At 39.7% G+C, this 27900-nt stretch overlaps 1 protein-coding gene across 2 annotated transcripts in view; it reads right to left on the reverse strand.

Moving 5' to 3' along the window:
* SLC6A6 (solute carrier family 6 member 6) overlaps positions 1 to 27900 on the reverse strand; it is a 137852-nt gene that overhangs the window by 7407 nt on the left and 102545 nt on the right. For both annotated transcript variants that reach the window (XM_031955803.1, XM_031955809.1), the window contains 8 exons: positions 27066 to 27200; positions 25186 to 25289; positions 24921 to 25045; positions 19335 to 19447; positions 8892 to 9029; positions 7172 to 7274; positions 5819 to 5919; positions 922 to 1092 (listed from right to left, as the gene is read on the reverse strand). In XM_031955803.1, coding sequence (XP_031811663.1) covers positions 922 to 1092; positions 5819 to 5919; positions 7172 to 7274; positions 8892 to 9029; positions 19335 to 19447; positions 24921 to 25045; positions 25186 to 25289; positions 27066 to 27200 — 990 coding nt within the window. The remainder of the gene's footprint in view (positions 1 to 921; positions 1093 to 5818; positions 5920 to 7171; positions 7275 to 8891; positions 9030 to 19334; positions 19448 to 24920; positions 25046 to 25185; positions 25290 to 27065; positions 27201 to 27900) is intronic.

Consider the following 27900-nt stretch of genomic DNA (forward strand, 5'->3'; position numbering starts at 1 on the left):
GTATAACGAGTATCCTAAAATAACTGAGCTAAACAAAATTTCTCATGGCTAATTCAAAAGAGTGTAAACTAAAAATTGGTTTCTTAACTTTCTCTAGTTCACACTTTCCTTCTCACTTCCTCCCCCTCTCCTTTGGATTGAAAGAGCATCACTTGGCTGACAGATGACAAATTGTCCCATGTTTTGTCTCAAAGCCAGTTTCCAGCCCCATGCTCCAAAACCCATATTCCATGACCCACACTACTTCCTAGCAGAAGAAACCTGCTACCTAAAAGCTGTTTTCCAGATTCTAATGAAAGAAGTATCATAAAAGGCACTGGAAAGCCGAAGCCAAAGAATATGCTCCAGCTCCAGAGAAGAATAAACCCTAAGACCTTGGAGGCTGCCCAAGTCTAAGTGTTAGGGAGAGTTTTAAGGAAAACCTTTTTTGTTTTGTTTCTAGCAGGGGTCCCACTTTCACCAGACAATGGCTAATTTAAGTGATTATTAAGAAACTTCTTGAGGCAGACAAGAGGTAAAGGGGCTGCCAAGGAAATCAAAAAGGGCAGGGAGTACACAGTCTGATCCTGGCATGGGTAAAAGATTAGTTTCCTCTCACTGAGCCATGTGGGAATTAGACAGAGCAAGAATAACAAGAAAGAAGGGCTACTATTACTTGATTACAGGCTCACAAGAAATTAGTCCTTGGGGTCTGGAGGACAGAAGGGTCACAAAGCAAGTTAGAAGGAAAACCAAGGGTAGAACCACGTCCTCTTAGTTCATTGATCTCTTCCCTCAAATAATTCCTCATTTAAACCTCTAATTTTATCCTTGGACATGGAGCAGTACCTCTAACCCAGGAATATGGGGTAATTTTGTAGTGTCCAGGTGTAGGGTATTGTCCGGGATGGACTCCCTGCTACAGGATTGGAGGGTTCTTACCTCAATGAGTGTTCCACGTGACTGGGCAACCCGAATGACCATCACTAAGGGGATGCATAACATGGAAGAGAGGGCCAAGACCCAGCCCAGGCCTATGGCCCAGCTGGGGTAGATGTACTCCTTGTTGTAGGTCAGTGGTGTATGTTCAGCCAGAGAGAAGATGAAGCATCCCTATGGAAGAGGAGAAGCATTATGGAGGCGAGTTCTAGGGAGAGTAGCTCTAGGTGACTGTCCATGGTTCTTAACCCTTTTTTGTACCATGGCACCATTGGCAGTCTGGTGAAACCGATGGACTTCTCAGAATCACGTTTAAATACATAAAATACAATATAGGTGATTTCACAAAAAAACTAATTATATTGAAATAGATACCAAAATATTTTAAAAACAAGTTCCCCTTACACCCCAGGTCCTTGATTGTCACAAGTTTGTTTCAGGGTAGATATAGCAGGTATAAAGTACTTGGTCTAAGGTCATTCCCAAGTCTTAAGGTTAGGACTCCTGGCTGACCAGAAAGGTGAGTTGGACTAGAGTAAATCCCAAGTAAATCTATGGCCCAATTCCCCTCTAGTCCTCAGATGAAATCAGGTTAAACTGAATAACAAAGATGATAAAATATGGGAACAGTCAATTGTGGAGGAAATATGGATAGATGGGAACACAACTTTTGTGATAGAATTCTTAATTTCACTGAACTTTTTTTCTTCCTCTTTAATTACATAAGTAGAGATATGAAATGATTTTATAAAGACAACAGATAATCGATTTAGAAGGGACAAGCGCCTTCATTTTATAGATGAAATAACTAAAATCTTACCAACTTTTGATCTGCTCAGTAGCAGAAAGCCTGGGGTGATTATACTGATTCATTGGGACTCTAGGGCCAGCTTTTGAGCCAGATACAAAGAATCTAGCTCATTTAGAGGGTCAGAATATAATGTGTTTGGCTCAATCCAAGATGGTAGATTTAGCCAGAAAGCTACAATACTGTATTCTTGGCTGCTCAGAGTTCTAATGAGAAAAGTGTGGATGACTCACTGCCAATGCATCCCCACTACTGAAGGATTTAAAGTTAATTCAACTTCTGCTCCATTTGACCAAGTACCCTAATGAATTTCAATTAATGCCTGCTACCTTCATCGGATCATGTTCAAAAAGAGAATCCTAGGATCACAGAAATCTAGGATCTAGTCAGGTGACATGATGCATAATGTGCAGCCAAGGACAATGAGAAGTTAAGAGATTTGACCAGGATTACCCAGATAGTACATGGTGGGAATGGGGCTTGAATTTATCTTCCTAATCCCAAGCCTCATTCCCTATCAAGAGAAAATATGAAAGAATCAAGTGATAAGAACATCAGAGAACTACATAAACCATTAAAATTAGTCATGAGCTTTTCTTAGCACTCCAAACCCTTTGTGGTGATTTGTTTTCTCAAGGACTAGAGAAAGACGATTAGAGACCCTTCCACAAAACAGGTCTCAGATTAAATGGACACAAAGTTAGTAACCACTGTTCTAAAACAAGGAAAATCTTTCCCTTTAGGTACTCTCAGTCTTGCCACGCTTTGGTGGAGCCTGGAGATGATTCTGGTCTCTTGAAAACAATTCCAGTAGGGTACAAGCTCTTCCAGACAGAATCCATTCAACTAGAAAGGCTTCAAGTGTGGTCTCCATGACAGACTGTATATCTGTTACCCATGAAAGAATCTAGTTCAGAGGCTCATGAGCTAGCATGAGGATCATAAATTCTTTTGATCACAGTAGCTCTTGAAATTAGGTTGGCACAATGCTTGGTACCTAATGGTCACATTATAAAGTTTGTTGATTGATTTAAAGCTTCCAATTAAGTCATGGAGGAAGAACACAAGGTGTACTGATATAGGGAAGGCTCTCAACAATGATACAAAGATCATTTAAGGTAAGGATTCTTAACCTGAGATCTGGGAGCCTTTTTGTATGTCTTGATGACTGTATTTCAGTATTATTAGTTTCCTGAATAAACCTGTGCATTTGATTTTGTGTATTTAAAATGTATTATTATTATTATTATATCAGTTCTATAAGAAATGATAAGCAGGGTGACTTCAGAAAAGCCAGGAAAGACTAATATAAACTGATAGACGTTAAGTGAAATGAGTAGAACCAAGAGAACATTGTACACCATAACAACAAGGTTATATGATGAACAACTGTGACAGACAAACAAAAACTTGGTTGTTTTCGGCAATGAGGTGATTCAAGGCAATTCCAATAGACTTGTGATGGAAAGAGCCATCTGCAGAGGACTATGGAGATTCAATGTGGATCACAACATAGTATTTTCACCTTTTTGTTGTTATTGTTTGCTTGAATTTTTTCCCTTTCTATTTTTTTTTTTCCTTTTTGACTTGGTTTTCCTAATCAGCATGATAAATATGGAAATACGTTTAGAAGAATTGCATATGTTTAACCTATATTGGATTACTTGGTGTTTAGGGAAGGGGGGAGGAGGAAGGGGAGGGAGAAAAAAATTGGAACAAAAGGTTTTGCAAGAGTAAAAAATTAAAAGTTGTTGTTATTTAAAAAAACTTTATTGTAAGAAATAGTCCTTAGTTTCACCAGATAACCAGAAGAGACCATGTCATTTTAAAAAGGGGTTCAAAAGGTCTATTTTAAGGATCAAAGTAGCTAGAAACAACGTTAACAATTATCTACTTAAAATCACTTTCTACTGAAGCAGAGTATACATTTTTAGGTACATACAAAAACCACATAAAGTAAATATGACGTGGTTTTGGTGGGGTAGTCATTAGCATCAGTTGGAAATCAGGACAGATTCATAGAAAAAAAGAACTTGAACAATTCTAAAGGTATAAATATAGGAGGAAATGAATGAACTGACTTCAAATCCACTTTGCCACTTACTACTTGTGTGACCTGGGGAAGCTACTTATCTAACCTGGAATCTAAATAAATCCATCTGTAAAATTGAGATGAAAATATCTAGAAAGTGTTTGAGGATCTGCTCTAGTTCTATTCTCATTCTTTCCTCCTCTCCCTCTCTCTCCCATAATAATAATAATAATAGTTTAATTTTCCCAAATACTTGCAAATATAGCTTTCAACATTCACCCTTGCAAAATCTTGTGTTCCAAATTTTTCTCTCTCCCTTCCTCTTACTCCCCTCCTCTAGATAGCAAATAATTCAATATGAGTTAAATATGTATAATTCTTCCACATTTAACATGCTGCACAACAGTAAGTAGATCAAAATGGAAAAAAAGAGAAAGAAAAAAAAGCAAGCAAACAGCAGCAAAGGTGAAAATACATTGTTGTTCTATCATCTCTTGATCCTAAGAAACTAGGGAATATAAAGGAGTGAAAGGGAAGAGGAGGGTAAGGGGAAACAAGAATTTACTAAGTGCCTATCATAAGTCATGCACTCTGTTGAGTAATTTATAAATAATAATTCCTTTGATCTTCACAGCCACCTTGGGAGATGGACTATTATTATTAATCCTCTTTTTTTGAAGCGAGGAAACTGAGGTTCAGTCACTTAGCCAAACTGGGAAATATTTGAGACCAAATTTAAACTCAGGTGTTCAGTACTCTACCCACACTACCACATAGCACCACACAGCAGGGATAAGGAAGGAGTGTACTCTAGGGTTAGGGAAGAGGTAGGGCAGAAGCCTTGGATATGGGAGATAAGAGTGTTGTGCATAAGGAATAGAGAGGCCAGGTTGGCTGGATCATGGATAGTGGTCCTTGGAGAATAATTGAAGCTTAAGATTCACCTCTAACCTTCAGGTGATACATCCATCAGGGAGTGAATGGTTGACTGATACCCAAAAGTATCCTTGGAAAGTCATAATTTTTGTTGTGAACTCGGTCTTTAAAATATGAGAGCATGTAGTTGTGGAGAGGACAATATAATAGCTGGCTCCTAAGCTTCCAACATCTATTCTTTTTAGCCGTCTTTTCCACATGTAGTAAAATTTTCAGCAAATAACTTCAAATAAGAACAGAGAACTGGAAAGCAAATGTTTGCTCCCCTTACTAAGGGCAACTTACAAAGGCAAGTATTTGTTTCCAATGTTAAGACGAAGTCAATATTTGATATGAGTTCTATTCTCTGGGGACTCTGAAGAATTCCACAGGTGACAAAGCAGTAAAGTCCATAAATATGAGAGACAGCAACATTCACCTGAATACTAATTTGCCCACCAAAGATGGCTGGCAAAAATAGCTTGTTTCTCTTTCTTCCAGTGTACCAAAGTCAGGATCCCAATGAAATAGAGGGCCAAACCATGTGTATAAAATTTATTCATCCCAGACTCGGCTCTAGAAGAACTGAGCCTCTAAGAACCAAAGGAAATTGGCTATTGTCATGAATAATTTAATTGAAACATGAAGTGAAAATAATTGTTGCGTTTTTTTCAATCAGATCCAACTCTTTGTGAACCTATTTAGGGTGGGCTTCCTTCCTTCTCTCTATCTTTCCTTTCTTTCTTCCTCTCTCCTTCCTTCCTTTCTCCCTCTCTTCTACAGCTCATAGACTAGTTAAAATTCTGCCTCAGATATTTATCAGTTCTGTGACGAGGGCAACCTATGTCTGCCTCAGTTTTTCTCATCTGAACCATGGGGATAATAACAAAGCCTACTCCACAAAATGGCTGAGAAGATCAACTGAGATCATTGATGCAAAATTCTTTGCAAATCTTAAACTGTTATTTTAAAAGTACACTCTCATTGGATGGTGGAAAGGATCTGGTAACTTAGAGCAACGTTTTTTTTTTTCCTGAATGGTGTTCCCAAGGCAAACTTCTCAAAGATTACTATCTGGTCTTCAATCAAGACAATCAAAATCTTTAGAGAAAGGGGCACTGTGGCTTAGGAAGTTGACAACTTACGGTGCAAAGAACTGGTGTGATGACACACCAGCTCCATTTCATCCAGGGGTTAGGTCTATATCCAATCATCTCCTCAATGCGATCATAAAGATGATCAGCGCCTGGAAGAGACATACTATCAATCAATTCACAAATATTTATTTACCTATCTTTATTTACTTATTCTTTTCCTGAGGCAATTCAGGTTAAGTGATACAGCCAGGAAATGTGAGGTGTCTGAGGCTAGATTTGAACTCAGTTCCTCCTGACTTCAGGGCTAGTGCTCTATCCACTGCCCCACCTAATTGACCCTTAACAAGTATTTATTAAGCAGCATTTAATATGTACCAAGTCACTGTGCTAAATAATGGGAATGCAAAAGAAGGTTAAAAAAAAAAGAACTTATACTCTAATGGGGGAGAAATGCATTCAATAAATAAAGGAAGGTAAATAAAGGATAGCTAGGTGGTACAGTGGATACAGCTCCAGGCCTGGAGTCAGAAAGACTCCTCTTCCTAATTTCAAACCTCGTCTCAGGCTTTTTCTTAGGTGTGTGATCCTGGGTATATCGCTTAACTCTATTTGCCTCGGTTTCCTGTAAGTGAGCTGGTGAAGTAAATGGCAAATTACTCTAGTGCCTTTGCTTTAAAAAAAACCCCAATGGGGTCACAGAGTCAGACTTGACTGAAATGAGTGAATAACAAATAAAGTGACCTTAGACAAGAAGGTACTAGCTTTTTCTCATTTATTTATTAAAGTCCATTGTAGTAATGAGTGATGAGTAGAAGAAAGCATGTAACTGAACATCAACAGCCACAAAATATTAGCCTGTATATGACTTATGGATACAGAGGATTAAATGCTGCCGGGGTAGGTCTCTGCCCCTATGGGTACCACTTTCCCCAGAAGAGACATTATAGAAAATGGTAACTTCATTCAACAAGTGAGTGGCTAAGTTGGAAGGGATGGTCTTCCTAGGCCTGGTGAATTCTGATCTTTCAGCAAAATACAAAATTGTTCGTAATATTTTCTAATCACATCTCATCCTTTTACATATAAGATGATCAATCTTTACCTTGATACTTTCTTAATTCTTGAAATGATCTTTCTACCAAAGAATGGTAAGAAAGCGGTCTGGGTCCTCTCACCTCAAGTTGCCCTAGCATAGCTAAGAGTCACAATACCCAAGAAACTAAAATCTCATGATATTGCAAAGCTTTTTTTTTTTTTTTAAAATAATAATGAGCAGACACCAGGTGGAAGTCTTGAATTCTGAAGGTTCTCATTATACCATGAGCTTACCCCTTTCCCTTGTTTACCCCCTAGGGGAGAGTGACTTTTAAGTCCATTTAAATCAACAATTAAGGTACTTACCAAATATCCAGGCAATAGCAATACATTCAAAGAATGCAACCCACAAGAGGCATACACCGCTAGCTGCATAGTAGTCAAAGAGTTGAAACACATACATGCCACCCTGTGAAGAAATCACAAAGGAAGTGAACTTTCCTGGCACTGGGGACCAAAGTCCAAAGCCATCAGCCCCTCCTACAGAAGCGAAAGCCTGATTAATGAGACAGTGACAGACCTAGGTGATGACCAATGGTGAAATGACATCGGGACTAACTTTCTTTTCCAAAACAAAGTCCCCAGATAAAACTTGTCTACTGAAAAATCATTTCTCACCCCAAAGACTTTATATACAAACCAGAGTCAAGATTAGCTTGCTGAGGAAGCTCAGGAGAAATAACCCCCTACCCCAATTTTTCAAATGTTCACTGTGATCTGAAGCGATTTGTTGATGTATTTAAATTGACTTAGGAAGGTTCTGAAGTGGGGAAATGAGGAGGCAGGAAGCCAATTGTTAACTGGGACCAGATATGTCTTGCTATCAGCATGAATATTTTCATTTTTTTTTGTCTTAGCTTTTATTGAAAATGTTGCTGCTAGGCAGTTTGAAACAGATGAGAAGCAAATAAAAAAAACCCCAAAGATAAATTAACAGAAATATAGATAATTAGGAGGAAAGGAGATGAATAGAGAAGAAATTCACTTTTTAATTTTACGACTAGACTTACTTGACATTCTATAATTTTGTTTTATTTATCATTTCTCACCAGACTGTCATTCATTCGAAGGCATCTGCTATTCTACCAAGAGGCAAAGGCATTCATTCAGTTACTTTCACTAGTGTCTGCTAATGGGATTTGGTTTAGTAAATAGTGACTTCAAGATAAACATTCTAAGAAAGTATAGTGTCTCAAACGTAGAATCTGCCCTACTAGGTGTCTCCGTTTCATTTTTCTTCTTGGCACATCACATCCTTCACTTTAAGGGAGGATTCAAACCATTGAATAACTATTTAATGATGCAGTCTTATAAGCAGAACATTTTTTGGGGGGAAATTATTTAAATATTTAATTTCAACAGGAGATAGAAGGTTTCATCATGCAATTGACTAGGTACCCAAAAAATCATATAATGGCCCTTCAAGGTGAAAAATGACATTTTGTGAACCTTTTATGGGCCTTGAAGGAGGCTTTAATCCTAAGTGAAATATTTTTAATTGATGTAAGCCATCAATATCAGGCCCAAAGGATTATTTCAACTTTTGATTTTTTAAATATGTTTTGATAGTCCACATTTTTATCAAAGAAATTTTCAATCACTTTACAACAATCTATCTATAGGATACATTTCTCCCTGCAATGCGGTTCCAATTCAAATAGAAATCAAACAAATTTTATGTTTGAAAATTTGTGTGAAATTTAGATTCAAAAAGAGAAAAAAAATTAAGAAATCACTACAAAGGATGTTGGGTCATATCAGCCAATTGTAATAGCAATTTGTAACATGCTATGTTTGCAGTTACAAAAGAAAATTATATTTATATAATGCTTTTTGTTCATTATCTCACTTGGCTCTGAAGGATCAACAGTAGTTATACAGTTGGCTAGTTTCCCACCTTCAAGGAGACTAAAGCTTTAATACCAGACTACATGAACTAAACAGCTTTTAATACTAACAGAAATAGAATATGTATCCACCAAGGACTGGAAAAAAACAACAATAGTGGGTGTCCAGGAGTACTTACTTCAGTCACCATAGTAAGGCCCAGAAAGTAGCTAAGGATACACACTAAACCAATGAAGATTTCCCGTCGGTAACCCTTCCTTAGGAAGGATGGGTACAGATCAACCAATGATGTGATCAGTCCTTCAACTTCAACAAACTAGAAGGAAGAGAAAAATGATTTTAAAAAATACACTGGAGAGCAGTAATGAATTGAACCAGCTATAGCAAAAGAACTGGGAGATGATTATGTACCACCACATAGAATTCCCAATCCCTCTATTTTTATCCACCTGCATTTTTGATTTTCTTCACAGGCTAATTGTACACTATTTCAAATTCTGATTCTTTTTGTATTATAAAATAACTATTTGGACATGTAGATATATATTGTATTTAACTTACACTTTAACATATTTAACATGTATTGATCAACCTGCCATCTGGGGGGGGGGAAGGGAAGGAGGGGAAAAATTGGAACAAAAGGTTTGGCAATTGTCAATGCTATAAAAATTACCCATGCATATATCTTGTAAATAAAAAGCTATAATTTAAAAAAAATACATAGGACTGAGTTCCAGCTGAATTCAATGATTTCCTTTAGCCTAACTTCAATATGCATCTTCCCCTCTCCCCAAGCCCACTTCAATCTCTAGCCAACCCAGTGTAATGGAGAGAGATTGGATAGGTCTAAAAGGATCAAACGCTAGGCTTTAATCCAGCTCTGCCAAAGACTTGCCCAGTAACCTCGGGCAAATTACTCCACCACTTCTACCTTCTTTATAAAATAGGTAGGGAAGATGGATGAATGGATGGATGGAAAAAACAGCTAAAGTGGGAAGTACAAATGTAAGCCAGCAAGACAGTCCCTACCTTCAAGGATCTTACATTCTAGTGGTGTAAGACAACACATATAAATGGTAGGAGGGAAAAGCGGGAGGCAGAGAGGGTTGGATTGTAACATCTGAAAGCTCCCTTCCCGTCCTGGTTTTCTATGAATCTAGTCTATCTATCACTTAATTGCAAACCATTCCTTTTAAAGCTGGAAAATTCTAAGTGTAAATATATATGCTATTTAATTTGGAACCTGTTTTCCATGAAAGAGAAAAATGATTTCATGTCATGCAAGTTTCAGATAACTGAGAAATCCCATGCCAGAAATACAGAAATATTATCATCTAAAGGTTATTAATGGCGTAATAGTAGTACATGCTCTCTTTCTCTCTCTCCCTTTCTCTTTTTTCCTTTCCTCTCCTTTCTGTCTCTTATTCTCTCACTCTCTGTGTCTGCCTTTATATTTCTCTCCATCCTATGTCTCTGTGGCCATTTCTGTCTGTCTCTCTTGATCTCTCCCTCTGTCCCTTTCTCCCTGCCTCGTAACCTCTCTTCCTCATCAGAATCATCAGGGAAACAAACACCCTTTAATCTAGAATTTGAAGGTAACCCTGTTCTCTCCTCCTGTTCTGCTGCCTGGCTCTGTGACTTTGGGGCAAACACATCCCTGTGCTGGGGTTCAGAATTAACATCTATAAAAATCGGTGGGCATTGGGCCAATGCTTTCTCAAGTCCCTTGTAGCTTCACCATGCAAGGTTTTCACAGTTATGCTGATCAACAAGGGTTTGTGACCTTCTCAATACAGAGATACTAAGAAGTAAGTGAAGAAAGTTATGACCTCAGTGAGTGAGTTTTCCTCGTTACCTTGAAACTTGGAGGGAGAATAGTATCAGATTTAGAACTAAAGGAATCTCCAAAGTCTTCTGACCCAAACCCTCTCCTCCATTTTACAGAAAAGGAATAAAAGTAGAATTAACCAAATGATTTTTTTTCAGGATCATACAGCTTATACATTTTTGAACCCAGGTCATCCCAATTCCAAATCCAAGACTTTTACCTATCTCATCAAACATATTTTGCCAAGGTGGCAATTGAGACCCAGAGAGATTAAGCAACTTATTTAAGATGATAATTATGGTAAGGGGCAAAGGCAGGACCAGAACTCAAGGTCTATTAACTCCAGGTTTTCTACCAATGGCACTGCCTCTCAAACAACAGATAGCATCAACTATACCAGACCATATGGTGTGTCTGGAAGGCTGCTCTTTAATCTGATGAGCCATAAAGGCAAAACTTATTTTAGCATTTCTCTTTTCTTAGAATTCGATTCCTCACAGGCAGCAGCTCCTACAATGAGAGCCTTTTCCCAGCCATGCATCTGGGTAATTCAGGGGATAGAGCACTGAGTCTAGAGTGAAGGTGACTCCAGTTCAGATTCAAACTCCATCCCAGACTAGCTATGTGAGCGTGGGCAAGTCACTCACCCTCAATAAAATGGAGATTGTAACAGCTCCTACCTCATAGATCCAATGTCACATTTGTAAAGTGCCTGGCACATAGTAGGAGCTATATAAATGTTTATATTTGAACAGGAGTGAGGACAGTCTGCAAATGGAACTTGGATCTGACAAAGGTGTAATGAAAAACTGAGGAAGGCAAGAGTTCTTTAGGTTCATGGGAAGGAGAAACCACTCTAATCTATTTATGGATAAGCTAACAGATGCCTTCAAAGATGAAGAGTTAGCAGATTAGCTGAGTCAGTGGAAATGCATTAAAACTGCTATGTTTAGCTTCCTGGTGGGGAAGGGGAAATGCTGGTCGGAGAATAAGGAGACTTGGTTCTAACACTGGCTTTGTCACTTGCCCTGTGCCTGGGTCATAGTCCCCTTATCTAGAAAATAAGGGGAAGCCCTTTCAATTCTAACATTCTATTTTGTCTCTGCTCTGAGGGCCCTCCCATCTCTAACATTCCATGTTTTCATATCTTTTTCAGAAAGTTCTATCATTCTGCATTCTAAGGCATCCTTCCACTTGAATATTTTAAGTTCTAAGGTCCCTTCCAGCTCTAACCTTCTATATTCTAAGGTATCCTCTAACTTTAATATTCTAAGTTTTAAGATCATTTCTAGTTCTAATTTATTATATTCTAAGGTATCCTCCAACTTGAATATTCTAAATTCTAATATCTCTTCCAGCTCTACCTTTTATGTTCTAAGGTATCCTCCAACTTGCATATTCTAAGTTCTAAAACCCTTCCAATTTTAACTTTCTATATTCTAAGGTATCCTTCAACTTGAATATTCTATGATACCTCACAGCTTTAACATTCTGTTTCTTTAAATTAATTTTAAATGTCACTTTAGAATTTGCATATTCCCTGTGCCTAACAAAGCAAGGAGAAGTTGACAAGGCAATGCTCCCTGTTAAGCCCTGGGCAGCACAGATGAGGATGTTTACTTTGTTTGACATTGGTAATTCTCCTAAACCTTCTGGAACCTTTTTAAAAAAATGTCCAGGTTACACTGATTCCTAATGGGTGTTTTTTTTTCTTTAAACTTGCATGTTAACACTCTTCTGAAGCCTATTCAGTCTTATTTCCCAGTCATAATTGACTCAATTCTATAAATGCAAGGAACACAATTAGTGAAAATTGATTTCTGCAAGGATCAACAACTTCCATGTTACTGAAGGCCTTCCCATTAACCTAAGGGATTGGCTGTGGAGGGGCCAGACTGGGTTTTTCAAAATTCAATTGGAAAAAAGCTGAAAGCTCCCTTTATAGAGCTTTCAGATGACTACTAATAAAGCTGACAGTACATATGAACATAGCAGACAGGTTAAATAATATTTTCTGCCATTTTACAAATGAGGAAACTGAGGCCCAGAGAGCTTTTCTGAACTATAATATTGCTAAATACATTAATCAGCATTTTATAGGTAGTAGCCAATGAGGAGGTCAAAACCAGCTCTGTATCTTAAGGTCACTTCCAGCTCTGACATTCTAGGTTCTAAAGCCCTTTCCAGACAGCAGATAGTTCATCTGACCTGGAGTTAATAAGACCTGATTTTGAATGTGACCTTAGACACTTACTGACTGTGTGACCCTGGACAACCTAGTTTGCCTCAGTTTTCTCATTTGTAAAATGACCTGAAGAACGAAGTGGCAAATCACTCCATTGTCTTTGCAAGAAAACTTCAAATGAGGTCACAAAGAGTTGGACATAATTGAACAATAAAAGTCCCTTCCAACTCTAATCCTCTATGTTCTAGAATTCCTTGCATTTCCATACATTCTACAATCTCAGGTCCTTCAAGCCTTTAATCAGTGTTCATTGGTCCTCTCAGATTTTAATAATTCTCTCTTCTAAGGCCTCTTTTGGTTCTAATATTCTAGGTTTTCCTAAGTTGGTTGGAAAAGACCCTCAGAAAACTAGCCCATAAATAAATGTCCTTTCCAAACTCTAATCATTTGTGCTCTAATTATATGTCCTAAAGTTTCTTCCAGCTCCAGACATTCTACAGTCTAAGATCCTTCAATCCCTAAATCAGTGTCACTGGTCCCCTCAGATTTTAATAATTCTCTTTTCTAAGGCCTCTTTTAGCTCTAATACTCTAGGCTTTCCTAAGATGGTTGGAAAAGTGCCTCAGAAAGCTAACCCATAAATAAACGTCCCTATCATCGCTAATCATCTGTGTTCTAACACTGTGTCCTAAAGTTCCTCCCAGCTACAGACATTCTACAGTCTAAGATCCTTCAAGCCCTAAATCAGTGTCAATGGTCCCCTCAGATTTTAATAATTCTCTTTTCTAAGGCCTCTTTTAGCTCTAATACACTAGGCTTTCCTAAGTTGCTTGGAAAAGTGCCTCAGAAAGCTAACCCATAAATAAATGCCCCTATCAATGCTAATCATCTGTGTTCTAACACTGTGTCCTAAAGTTCCTTCCAGCTCCAGATATTCTACAGTCTAAGGTCTTTGAAGCCCTAAATCAGTGTTCACTGGTCCTCTTAGATTTTAACAATTCTCTCTTCTAAGGCCTCTTCTGGCTCTAATATTCTAGGCTTCCCTAAGTTGGTTGGAAAAGTGCCTCAGAAGGCTAAGCCATAAAGGAAGGCTCCCACAAACATTTGCAAACATCCAGCCTGATGGTCTGAAAGGAAAAATTTGGATTCTCAGAAGCATGTGCCAACTATTCTTGGGAGAAAATTTTATATCATAACACTGATGTCAAATATGGCTTAGGATCAATGACAGCTTAATCTACCTGGAGCCGGGTGTTTCCCTCTGCAGAGTTCCACAAATGTTTCAGGCAATGGATCTGGCCATTCTCCCACCCCTTTCCTCATCCCTTTAAGACCTAAGTTTGAATACTGCTTCACCACCACCTCCTACTTACTGCATGCTATCTCCTGCCTTGGATTCTGCAAAGCTGGATTTTCTTGTTTTTATCTATTTCTCAGGCTGGTACCTCCTCTTTCTCCCACTCTGTCTATGAGTATTCCTCTCAAAGTGAGGTTCTTGGACCTCTGAGCTCCTCAGTCTCACCCTCCCTTCCCCTCAGTGTTCACTCATCTTCCTGGCTATAAGGGTCATTTTTAGCTCCCAAATCTCCATCTAAACTTGGTGAGACTCTATGATTTCCAACTACACACTGGCTTTTTCTATTTGACTTTCCCATTTCAGCTTCTACTGTGTATTTGGATAAGTCTTTTAGGCACTCTGGGTCTCAGTTACAGGGAGGAGAGGTGGTATAGTAAATCCCCTAAAAAAAAAGTAAAATTATTCATTTATAAAATAAATTTATAAAAGACATTTTCAGTTGTTGAAGCTTGACTTCAGAAACTTAATAGTTGTGTGACCTTGGTCAAGTAATTTAATACTGTCTCAGTTTCCTCATTTGTAAAATGATGTAGAATTTAACCCAAGGCCAGCCAGGAGGCTCAGTGGATGGAGCACTGGATCTGAAATCAGAAAGACTTATGTTCAAAAGTGGCTCAGTCACTCGCTATGTGACCCTGGGCAAGAAACAACTTTGTTTGACTTAGTTTTCTCATCTCTGATCTCTCATATCTCAAGAAAATCCTAAATAGAGTCATAATTAATCAGACATGACTGAACAGACTCAATAACAAGAGGCCTCAGTTTGTTCATTTTAAATAAGACAAGAGCATTAGCTCTGTTAATGGAACTGGTACACATACGCTGGAAAGCAGTTTGAAACTGTGTCCAAAACGTTGCTACATTGAACATACTCTCTGACTCAACAGTATCACTAATAATTGGGCCTTTATTCTCAAAGAGATCAAAGAAAAAGGAAAGGAACCCATATGTATAAAAACATATACAGTAGCCCTTTTTGTAGTAGCAAAGAACTAGAAATATAAGGGGGTACCCAACTACAGAAGAATGGTGGAACAGATTATGGTAATGTGAATATAATGGTCTATAACAGTATATAATGGTATAAATGGTATGTAATGGTATATTATAATGGTCTATTATGTGGTGAGAAATGATGAGATGGATGGTTTAAGAGAAACCTGAGGTGACTTCTATAAATTGATGAAAAAATAAAGTGAAAAAAACAAGAGAAAAATTATACAAAAATATCATAAACAATTTTAAAAGATTTAGATTATCAATGCAATGACAAACTCTGATTCCAGAGGAGCAGTGATGAAGCCTAATGCTCACTTCCTAATGAGAGAGGTGATAGACTAAAAATGCAGAAATAAGACATTTTTGGACTTGGCCAATGTGGGAATTAGTTTTGCTTGATTATGCCTATTTGTTATAAGTATTTTGCTTGACTTTTTCTTTCATGAGGGGAAGGAAAAGTCAGGGGATAAAATATGTCTGTTAATTTAATTTTAAAAATAAAAGCTCTCATTTATAAAGTAAAATTAATTTTAAAAGTAAAATTGTTCCTTTATAAAATAAAGGGATTTGATTAATGGCTCCTTTATTTCATCAGTTCTTTGGCTCTCTCAACAACACTAATTTTTTCATAGTCTTGGACTTGAAACCCAGAGTCAGTTTCAGTTCTTCTTCATTGACTTAGTCACGAAATCCAACTTATTTTTCCTTTACTATGTCTCTTTTAGATAGTCCTTCCCTTCTAACCCCAATACCAGGTGCTTCATTCAGGAATTAGACCTTTCCTAAATTAAAACATCAGGTTCTTAACTGGTTCTCCCTCCTGCATTTTCTCCCTCTTTCAATTTATCCTGTTTGTTGACACAAATATGTGGGAGCACAATGGCAGGGGAAGATAAGACAGGGAGAAGATAAAGAGCCCTAGTTCAGGCTCTATTGCATATTAAGGCCAATGGTACCGGGGTCAAGTTCACTTCTCTTTGTGCCTAAGAACTGCATGAATCTCCAAGTCCCTGCTAGCTCTAACCTTCTCTGAAATCCACATAAACCAATTTTTATAAACACTGTGTTTGTAATGCCTTGTCTTGAGGATAAACAGTGGTTCTCCACTGCCACTCTCATAAAATCTAAATTAAAATTCAAATACTGGATAGACTGCTGGGCCTAGATTCAGGAAGGCTCAAATTCAAATTCAGACTCAGACACTTAATAGCTGTGTTAACTTTGGGAAAATGATTTAGACCTTTTTTTGCCTCAGTTTCTTTATCTGCAAAAATGAGATAATACTATCTACCTCATAGGATCAAATATGATATTTTGTAAAGCATAATGTCTGGCACATAGTACCCATTACATAAATTTTAGCTATTATTATTAAATAACATTATTATCATTATTATTGTTAAACTGTCTAGCTTTCAGGAATCATTAACTGGTTCTATCCATTGCATTGGGAAGAATACTATATTCAGTGATTAGAGAACTAATTTGATTCTACCTCTATGATCTTGGACAAAGCTTTTAATTTTCCAGAGTGCAACTTCCTTATTTATCAAATAAAAGGAATTGGGCTAAATGGTCTTGAGATCTCTTTCAGTTCTTATACAAACCTATGATATGTGATCATTTCTATGGAGATCCTTCCTCTAATGATACTGATCATGACCTATTCATAACACTTTTCCATGAGATCTCATACTTCCTCCTCACTGGTCCTACTCGACATTCTGGAAGTCTTGACACTTTCACATCGGATGGGGAGCAGTAGAATACCTAGGCTATTTTTTTGTTGTTATTCCTTGCTTTTGCTACATATCTAGTCCATCTCATTTTCTAGTTGTAAATTTCCCAGGTGAAAGCACAAACATGTTTGACTCTACTAGAAAAAGGGAAGAATTTGAATTTGGAGGACTTGAGTTCAAATTCTACCTTATATACCTTATAATTTTTCTGGGCTTCAGTTTCCACTTCTATAAAATAATAGCCTTGGCTCTTTCAGCTCTAAATATCAGTGGATATTGATGGTTATATAGCATCCCAAGAAGAATCTCATTGTTCAAAACGGTAAGTCTTATCAGGAAGATGGTATTAAAAAGTCTGCAGAGTTTCCTGCTCATACTCCTACTCAATTTTCCATCTGCATAGTGTGTTCCAGATATGTCAATTCTATAATTATGGCCATTCAAATATATGCATATGGGGCTGGAGTCGTTCTTCATCCAAGTGATTCTTCTGCAGAGAATTATGCTGAACTTTTCTGAGTGATTATAGATCTCAATTAGGAGGTTCTCTGGGATTCTAGGATGTGATACAGTCAGTCACCACAAGACCCTCTATGAATAATATCATCTTTAAAAACTTTGCTATCTTTGGGGAATTCCTTTTTCCATTTGGAGTCTGACTGGAAAATTTCCATAATGTGATAAGTATCTTTGGCAAACATGTCTCCTCCATATTAAACCTCACCTAAGTGTTAATGATATGAAAATTGATTAATAAAGTGATCTCTATTATCGTATCTTCCCAAGAGATCTGGAATAATTTTAATAACCTTTAAATGTGATGTTTTGTTTTAACAAATGTTTTTTTTATGTTTGACAATTAATAAGCAAAGTGGAATCTCATCTTCTCTGAACCTTTCAGTCAACTGTATAACTATAAAGAAATAATGCACTGCAGAATTTCATTTACAAAAGCTTGCCCATTCCTTTTGCAGACTTTCATTAAGATGCACTATCATCATAATGATTTTTCAGAGATGGAAAAGCAAACTTAATAGTCTCTTAATATTTACTTTTTTGGGGGGTCATAAGAAAATCCTTCTCTTTCAGTTACCTGGAGAGTCAACATTCAAAGGTCACAATTGTTGTCCCTTTAGATCATCTCTGGATATACTTGCTATAGTCCAGCAGTTATTTCCATCTTTATTTTCATTTTCTAAAGAATCTAGTATGGTTTCCAATGAAACCTTGGCAAATACCTACGGCACAAATTTCTCTACTCTTCTATGCACTGTGGATATGTGACACTTATTTGTTTTAAGGCCCCCTTGTACATAAGTGGCTGTATCCACAGTGATTCCAAGAATAGTGATGAAGCCTTTCAACATAGACCATCTCCCATATCATTCTATTTATGATGCCTGGAATCATCATTATTCATTCATTTTCTGTCATGCCCAATTCTTTGTGACCCCATTTGGGGTCTTCTTGACAAAGACATTGGAGTGGCTTGCCATTTTCTTCTTCAACTTATTTTACAGATGAGGAAACTAAGGCAAACAGAGTTAAGTGACTGGCCCAGAGTCACATAGTAAGTAAGTGTCTGGGGCCAAATTTGAAGATCTCAAATTTCTTCCCTATATGATGTACTGCTAACAGCTCAGTACAGATTGGTTATTAGCCTAGGAGGCTATAGCCACAGGTGATATTTTGTTATGTGAAGGTAAAGGCCAATTAAGTTTTCAGTGGGGCATCAGGAAAAGAGTTTGGGGGAGCTCAAGAGCATAGGTGGTGTCTAGGGGAGCCTTGTTTCCTGAAAAGAGGTACAGCAAGGTGATACTGGGTCTTTGGGTGTGTAGGAAGAGGAGAAACGTTCAAATAAAATGTCCCTTATTTCCCAATATTGCCCATGTGCAGCTCTATCTTCCACTATACAATGTTTTGTTAATAAAATAAGCCTTTTAGACAAATATTCATAGATAGCACATGACAACATAGGAATTCTTCACTTATCTGGCATTATACTTATTACAGATAAATACTTTTACTAACCTGCACTTTAAACACTAAAACCACATTTAAATTATTTTCAATGTCTGTTTTAGTAGATATTTAATAGAGATAGTTGAATACCATTTCTTATTTTCTTGATGGGTCCTATCTTTCCACATAGACATCCACAATTTTCTATTACAGGACCTAGGGACTTATGCTAAAATAGAGTGATAACTCCAGGATCTTTCAAGGTCTGCAAGGTCATTTGCCCATATCCCAGACTGACATATTTATAGCTTTCTTCTTTAAGATCTGCTAATCTTTTTATACAAATGTTTGACTGAGGATATCTTGACCTTTAAAAAAAAATGCATGGGCTTTGTGACAACAGTTTCCATAGCTCAGGATCTTTTTAGGTTCTTGCGTATCAGATGGCACAATGAGTGATGAGGAAACATGGTAATAAATAGAACCCAAAGAAGAACACTCCCATAACCCTTCAGAAGCAGAAAACCCACGTTCTGCCCTTCTTTACTGACCTGGCTATCCAGTCCAAGCAACAGAAGCATAATAAAAAAAAGAACGGCCCAAAACGTGGGCAGCGGCATCAATGACACAGCTTTCGGGTAGGCGATGAAGGCCAAGCCTGGACCTGAGGGAGTGGAGAAGAGAGAAAGGGAAGGGGGCAGAGGAGAGGAAAGTAGTTAGTAACAAGCCTTTTGAAGCACCCAAGACTTACACTGGAGGGTAGAAATCATTTGGGTCTGTTCAGCCACTCCCAATCCCGAGCAAGGGGAAGGACCAGGGGAACCTTCCTTAGGGGAGAGGCCACAGGCAGCATAAATTCAAATTGGAACCAGTCGGGGTCAGTTTTAGCATCTGTCTCCAACAGACCTCCATAAGACACAAGGGAAGTAGCACACATCCTTCCAAGGTGTAAGTTGGGACAGAGAAAATGAACCTGCTCCACGGGACAATGTAGCTTTCAAGGTGAGACTGAAAAGGCGAAATCTAAGGCTAATTCCTGGATCCTTTACGAAGCAGGTCCTTCCTTTTACTGGCCCAAACCAAGCTGCTTAACAAATGGAGTTTCTTGGTTTTCATTTTCCAGGAGGGGGAAAACATCAGAAAATGATCTTGTGGAGGCACTTCCCGATATTCAGAGGGAAACAATGATACAAATCATCTCTAGACGATTCAGGCTCTTGCTGAGTGGGGAAGGAGTCTCATTGTTTCTGCCCTCTGCTTATTGGGTCAGAGATCATTGTACAGGTTTAGACACACACGCACGCACTCTTTCCCCACCAGAGCAGAAGATACGCTACTGAGCCTCTGGGCAAAGGACTAGCATCCCACCACATGGGAGCGAATGTTTCTCTCTGAGGTCTCCTCTGCCACACCCACATCTGCCTGTCCTCAGCCTGGATCTGGGCACCAAGCTCCGGGCCAAATGCCGAAAGGCTGACCTCTGCTCAGCAATAAAACAGAGATCACCAGAAAGTGAATGAAAGAATTAAGGGAGGTCATTCTCTCCTTAGCCCAATGGAAGGAGATTGAGGTGACAATCGGTGCTATGGACTTGGGATTTTCAGCTGGGAAGGAGAAGGGAATACTTGGAAATACAATCAGCTTTTCTTATTTAAGAGCTGAGTGAATATAAGGTATCCCCAAAGTCTTAGGGCAGTTTTAAGCTATTAAAGTTTAAAAGATGTTTTGCTTAACTTCATGTGTGATTTCTAAGTGGGGAATGGGAGTAGGGATAAAGGAAAGAATTGACCTAAAAAGTTTTTTCAATGTAAAAAAATTGTTTTAAATGTAGCTGGGGCAAATATCAAATAAATAAATAAATAAATTACAGTTTAAAAGAGTTTTGTGACTCCCTGTAGTTTCTTTTTCTGGCTGGGGGAGGGAGTCGGGGAGGAAGGATGAGAAATCTGAAGAAATGGGGATTTATTTCTCTCACTTCCACAGACTTAGATCAGCTGGAAGAAAGGAGAGCAGATGCCCAGGAGTGCTGCTAACTGAGAGCCAGGAGAGAGGGATCCATGGAAGCTAGGGAAGGAGAAAAAGAGAACTGAATAGAAAGAATGGTCAGATCAAGAAAGAAGAAAAACAAAATTGCAATTGACAAGGAAAAAATGGGGAGGGGAAGACATGAATGGAGAGAATCTGATGATCCAAGATCTTTGGCGAATAAAATCAAGGGGGAAAACAACAACAAAGTTTTGGAAAATTCGCAATCAGATGAGTAAGAATGGAAAAGACAGAGACCAAGAGGCTTTATGTTAGAAAAATGTGATTCCTCTGAAAAGAGAAAGCACAACTTCCTAGGGGAATAAAGACAATATTCCTAAGGAAGGAGCCTTAGGGAGTCAAAGACTTGTAGAAGGGAAGGAAGGGGTGGGGAGTGGGAGTAGGACATACTCGGGGTGGGGTGATCTAGCGGAGAGAGCACTGATTGAGCTAAGAGTCAGTGGTACAGTGAAAAATCAGTTAGAGGTTCAAGTGGCTTCGCCCTTGGCTGCTTATTGTTTATGTGAACGTAAGCATTTAGCATTCCTAGTCCTCAGTTTTCTGACTTCTGAGGCTCTTCCAGCCTTAAATTTATGATTTTGTGATGAATGGTGGGTCCTAGTCTGGGCTGGATTACAATTAGCTGTGTCACCTTGAACACCTTCCCCTTCCATAAAAATGAACCAGGTGACTTTATTTTCCCTACTTATGATTCCCCCCTATTAAAGAGAAAATAAATTCCCCCCTTCATTTAGAGAGCAGCTGGTCTGAATGAGGCAGAGGAGAGGATAATTGGGTCCCCTGGCATTTAAACTCCATTGAATTTCAATCAGGAGAAAGGGAAGCAATCCTATGAATGAAGCCGTTTGAGGACTGGCTATGATTATATCACCTGGAAAATCAGTAAAAGGTAATAGGAACAGTCACCACAACTGAAGTTCCTAGAGGGCTTTGGAGTTTAAAAAGCACTTGACATGTTACCTCGAATAAAGTGATCCTCACAACAACCCTGTGAGGTAAGTTCTGTACTTGCCCATTTGTAGGGATGAGGAAACTGAGGCTTAGAGAAGTCTATCCATGGTCACACAACTTATGGACATGGAGGAGGGGTAGAATTCACACCCGCCTCTCTTCCTGACTGCAGAACCCACCCTCTTTCCACAGCGCCCGTCACTATGCCTTGCCAAAGTGGGCATTTAGTACAAATTTAAAGAAGCAAGGTCTCCATCTTCCAATGCACATCATAAACAGTCTGACCATTTTGAGGATTAAGAGGCAGCGTCGGATGGGGAAAGAACATAATGGTCTGGGTTCGAGACTTAGTTCTTCCCAAGGCCAGTGTGACCTGGTTCCCTTCTCCTCTCTGGCTTAAGTTTCCTCCTATATCAAAGCAGCTGGTTGGATGAAAGGTCTCAGAGCATCCTCCAGCACCCCCCAGCTTCTAAGACTCCGCTCTTACCTCAGTAGAAATCTAAATTTCCATTCAGGCTGTGGTCGATAGATTGCACGTGTGTGATCAATTCAAGCCAATTATGAGACAGATGCAAAACATGTGCCCGCTCCCTTCCCCCCTCCCACCCCAAACTCTGCACATTATCAACTCAATTGTTTCTGTATTTCCGTTTTGCAGTTTTTTCGGAGTGGTTGGTGGTCTCTAGAAGCAACGCTGCATTATCAAGAGAGAAGTCCATGTGAAGGAACCCAACCCCCTTCTGGTACCTTGGAAAACTGTGGCGATCATAAATCACTCCATGCTACATTTCATTTGAATTCCATTCAGCTCAATAATTATCTCATTCCAAGGCACTAGGCTCAATACGGAGCTTGTTAAAAGCTTATTAGAGAAATAATCAGACTCCATTTGTTGGCACTTCATAAATCACCAAGGGGAATAAATGATCAGGTCATAGCTTGAAGCCTTTGGCTAAGGACAGGAGGTGCTCAGGCTGACACTGCAACGAATCCATCCCTCCACTCTCTGCCAGTGTCTCATCTTGCCACGGAAGCAAACCCAGGGTTCGAGAAAACTAAGCTCTTGTGGCTCTCAAGCTAGGAAGCCCAGACCCAGTGATGGGGCCGCGGACCTATCATTCAAATATCACTCACGCCTGTTTCGGGATGGAGAGAACCATCCCCACAGAACACAGATGGGTCCTGTTGGCCACAACAACTCACGATCCTGCTACATCATGGGGGATCTACTCATGCTGGAAACTTCAAAGAGCTTCAGGAGCATTAGAATGCCTCAAGATCTTCCCGGCACACAATATGCATCTGCCTCGGTGTATATTTGCGCGCGCGCACACACACACATCCCCTTTAATGTTACATCATTGCAAAACTTCTTGTTAAAAATAAAAAGCTGCCTTTGCCTGATTCCTCAATATAGATCCATCTCTCTTGCCCATAAATCCAGACAGTCATCACACAGTTTCTCTGGGGTTCTTGATCTAATTTATTCCAAAAGAAGCAGAAAGACTTGGAACCAAATGAATTAGAGAACGTTCCCAATTTACAGAGCATTGCTGCTATTGTTTTAAACTGGAGTTTGCTGGGTAAGGACCAAATAATGTCTCCTGACCCAAATGGCAGATAAAGTCCACTTTTGAGGAGATGGATAAATACTCGTCTTGTCACCCACTGGAGCCTCATTTCATGATGAGGTTACAGAGCAGTTGCCTTGGATTTACTGAGAAAATGTCAAGGAAGTAACGAGAAAATGGCTTCCACCCACAATGGTTAAGGTGGTTTGGAATCTTAGACTAGAGCAGTCAATAGGGGAATATAAGGAAGGAATTAGAGATATTTGGAGGGACCAGAGGAGCACTTAGAATATTAGCACCTTAGACATCCTCAGACACATCTTTGGAGAGGGGATAAATCTGAGAGACTTCTCAGTAGTGTTGTACTATGGAGGTGGATTATGTAGCTATCAGATGAGATTGATGAAAGAAGATTATGGGGAGTTTTCCATCAGGGAAGACTGACTTGTCCCTGAGGAGTCAGAATAGGGAATTAATGACTTTTTATAAAATGACACGAGGGGCTGCGTGGGATAATAGAAAGAACATGAATTTGGAGATGAGCAGTCTTGTCTCTGCCTTTTCCTAGACTCAAAACACGTCTCTGTACGTGAGCAGATTGGATTAGATTGTCTTGAAGGAATCTTCTAGCTCTGGTTCCCTATGATTATATAAAATACATGCATATCCATTATGGAGATTCAGCTCCTGTGGCTGAGGAGGGAATGAGGAGAAAATGGTCAAGGAAAGACTTAAGAAGTTGGGGAGGGGGTGTCAACGTGGCAGTCTGAATTATTCCTGTGTGCACACCCCTCCTGCAGGTCAACCCTATTTCCAATCACTGCCTCATCGAGAGACAAACCAGCACACTGGCTTGACCACACTCTGAAACCACCTGTCTCTTGCCCAGAATACGATGCTTTCCTTCTCTATCTACCTCCTACACCTCAGAACACCTTCAGGAAGGCAGCAGTTTCAAAAGCAAATTCGTTCCTAGGATGGATGGGGGCTGAGAAACAATCAGAGAGATGGGCCCCTCTGGGCTGGCTGATGACCTTCCTGAAAAAAGCGACGTTCTCCTCCTAACCCATTTCAAAATGGACTTGTCACCAATAATACCAACTGCACGAGGGACAGCTCAAACACGGACAATGACCCCAACAAGGTCTGATTTTCACAGCTAAAACGCCGAGAGCAAAGTGCAAAATACAGAAACCGAGGCTGAGAAAGTTGTGATCAAATTGCAGAACCGGCAGCCGATTTTGAGTTTCAGAATAATAGATTAAGGCCCAGTGGGCAGCTGGGTGGCCTCTAGTTGACCCGATCGAGGGCTGACCCCTATTCCCTGAGTTGAGGAGAGGAAACCATCCTTCCTTTTCTGCCCCTGCATCAATCAAACGGCTATCCAGATGTTGTGCATTTTGAAGCAGGAGTCTCTGGTACTTAGGGGAAGTTTCCGGGATTCATTTTGAAAAACCTCGTTTTTGTTTCCTTTCCCCCCAATGCCCCCTTCCTGGCTAAATGCCTGCAGAAGTCGGCTCACACACTAGATGGCAGTGCCCACCATCACTGCCACCGAAACCACCATACCTGACTCGGCCACATCTGCAATGTCCACCCCTTGCTCGTGTGCCATGAAGCCCAGGACGGAAAAAATTGCGAAGCCAGACACAAAACTGGTACCACTGTTCAGGCATCCCAGCAGCATACAGTCCCTAAGTCACACATATTTCATGGAGCAAGTTAATTCAAGGGCGATTGAATCCCAGGTCCCTACTTTTTTTTCTTTTGCTATTTTTGTTTACACATCATTGATTAGCTAAGTCGCGGGTACCCCTGTGGAGGGAAGACTTGCCTGTAGCAGTTGTATTTGTAGTTGTTATAGCTTCCCAGCGAGATCATTGCCCCCAAGCAGATAGCATAGGAAAAGAAGATTTGGGTCCCAGCATCAATCCAGACCTGGAGGGAGAAAGGGGGAAGGGAAGAAAGGAAGAACGTTACAAGGGAGCTAGCTCTAGAGAAGGGGCCAGGAGGAAACAGTTACCCAGCCAGCAGGGGAGAGCATCCAATGGGACCGGGGAGACAGAAACATCGGCACCCAAGGGAGCCCTGCTCCCACCAAGCTGGCGACTGCTAATTCTCTGAAGACTTAAGTCTTCACCAACAACCCTCATTCCCCCAAACTCCCCCTTTCTCCTGCTTCCCTTTTCCCCCAAACCAAGAGAAATCCCTGAGCTGAACTCAGAACAGGCATTTCAGACTTGGGGTTTGATCTCATCTTTATTACTGACTTCAGACAGATGGCAAGAATATTCGACCCCCTCCCAAACAGGTAAATGGGGGCAAGCCCCTTAATGAATTTGTGCTTTTTCAAGACTTGTTACTTTAGGATGATCTTATGCAAGATGTGTCACCTATCCAGCCCCAATTTCCCCTCTGTAAAGTGAGGGGAAGGGGCTTGATGAGGGGAAGGAACTGTTCTGAATCCGATGAAATGTGTGGGCTCTGTAGGCACTCGGGATTACAAATCATAATACTTGTACAGCACCATTGCTCCTATGACCCCATCTATTTCCACCCTATTTCTAATGACAAGCCCTTCCAGCTCTCCATTCAACAGGTAGGAGGCAGTGACCTAGAGCAGGTTGAATAAAAGAAATTCACTAATATGTGTGTGTGTGTGTGTGTGTGTGTGTGTGTGTGTGTATGTGTGAACCAATGCTCTAAAGATCAAAAAGAAAGCTGATTCTGAAAGAAGAGGCAAAAATTTAACTAGAATTTTGTCTCCTTCCCATAATTTAGCAATTTTTTTTGGCAATTGAACTTTTACTCAAGCTGAGGAAAATCCTACAGTTTGAACCCAGAGCTTCAGTACGAGATAGGAAAAATGGTTGCTGAACCAAACATGAGTAACCTGGCCTGGGTATCCCAAGGCATTTCAGAAACTCACCACATAAAAAGAAAGATTTCTCCCTGGGAAATAGTAAGAAGGGAGAGGAGAAAAAAGACTAGAATGTAACTCAGTAAACCTGGGTTCAAATGTTGACTCTGCTATTTTCCTGGTGTATGCCTATGGCCAAGTTGTTTTACCTCTAAGAACTTCAGAATCCTCATCTGGAAAATGAAACAGAAAGAACTAACAGGCTACACAGGGCTGAATCTAATCATTCCAATTTCAGCTGATATGGAAGTGTGATCTCTGAGTTCTAATGATTTTTGCAATTCCGATGTGACAATCTGGAGACAGCTGACCTTTGTCAAAGTTCCCCTTACCTCACTCAGCATCTTCCTCTGGAGGCCCCTGTATGGGATGAACTCTCATGCTTTTCTCCAAGCAAGGTTCCCTTTATCCCCCTTTTTTCTGGCTCTCCTTGGGATGGAGAAAATGGGGAGAAAGGGGGAAAGCTATCCTCATAAAAAATTTTATCTCCCTTACCTTGTCCAGAGCCTAACCAGATTCTATAATTGGACAGAGTCTACAGCCTCAGAATCCTTTGACATAAAAAGATATACACATGGAAAGATACATTAACACTTTCAACAATGACCTTTTCAATGAGACAGTGGAAAAACACACCCCATTAGCATTAAGTGCTTCATTTGCACTCAAGAGAGTAATGGAAAAAAAGTGTTCTGGACCACTCCACCTCCTCCCCAAAGCCCCAGACCTGGCTCCTCTGCTTGTGGCCCCCTGAGTGTCAGGAGAGGCCATGGGAAGGTCCAGCAGTACCTTACCTGTGGATCTACCAAACGGGAGGCATCGGGATACAGATAAAACTTGATGCCAGAGGCAGCTCCAGGCAGGGTGATTCCACGTAATAACAGCACGAAAAGCATGACGAAGGGGAATGTGGCTGTGAAGTATACAACCTTAAAATAGAAAAGAAACAGCGAAAGAGCTATGAAATGACATTGCTTTGGTTCTTTTTAAGCACATCTCCTTCCTTGAGATGAACTTACCCAACTTTCATGTTCTTTTATCTTTCTACACTGAGATTTGTGAGTACCTGCTCCCAAAGGTACACACACACACACACACACACACACACACACACACACACACACACACACACATTCACATTTAACAAACTCAGGTGAAATCCATTGAATCAAAGAACATCAGAACTAGAAGGGACCTTAGGACCTACAACGTCAGAGCTGAAAAATCCCTTTTTAAAATGTGAAATCAGAAGGGGAAAAAAAACATCCCTCCACCAAGAGAGATAAGCAACTTTTATGATCTCTCAGAGTTCTCCGAGTTCGATTAGTATATGCCAAGAACAGGATGTCAATGCAGGTCTTTCTGACTCCATTGATTATGCTTTGCCCCGTCTCAGGAAGGGATCTTAGAACAGAGAACAATAGGGCTGAACAAGAGTTCAGAAATCAAGAAATCATCTCCATATCAGGAAAATGAGAACCAGAGAGAAGCAGTTTCACATGTTAGTGACACAGTTTGGACCTTAGCCCAAATCTCTAGACTTCATTTAACTGGAATTTTGAGTAAAGAAGGTTTGGGTGTTGTTTTCTTTTTGTTGGTGGTGGTGGTGATCATTGGGATTTTGTTTTT

The sequence above is a fragment of the Sarcophilus harrisii genome, chromosome 1, assembly GCF_902635505.1.
Source record: "Sarcophilus harrisii chromosome 1, mSarHar1.11, whole genome shotgun sequence".
Classification (NCBI taxonomy): domain Eukaryota; kingdom Metazoa; phylum Chordata; class Mammalia; order Dasyuromorphia; family Dasyuridae; genus Sarcophilus; species Sarcophilus harrisii.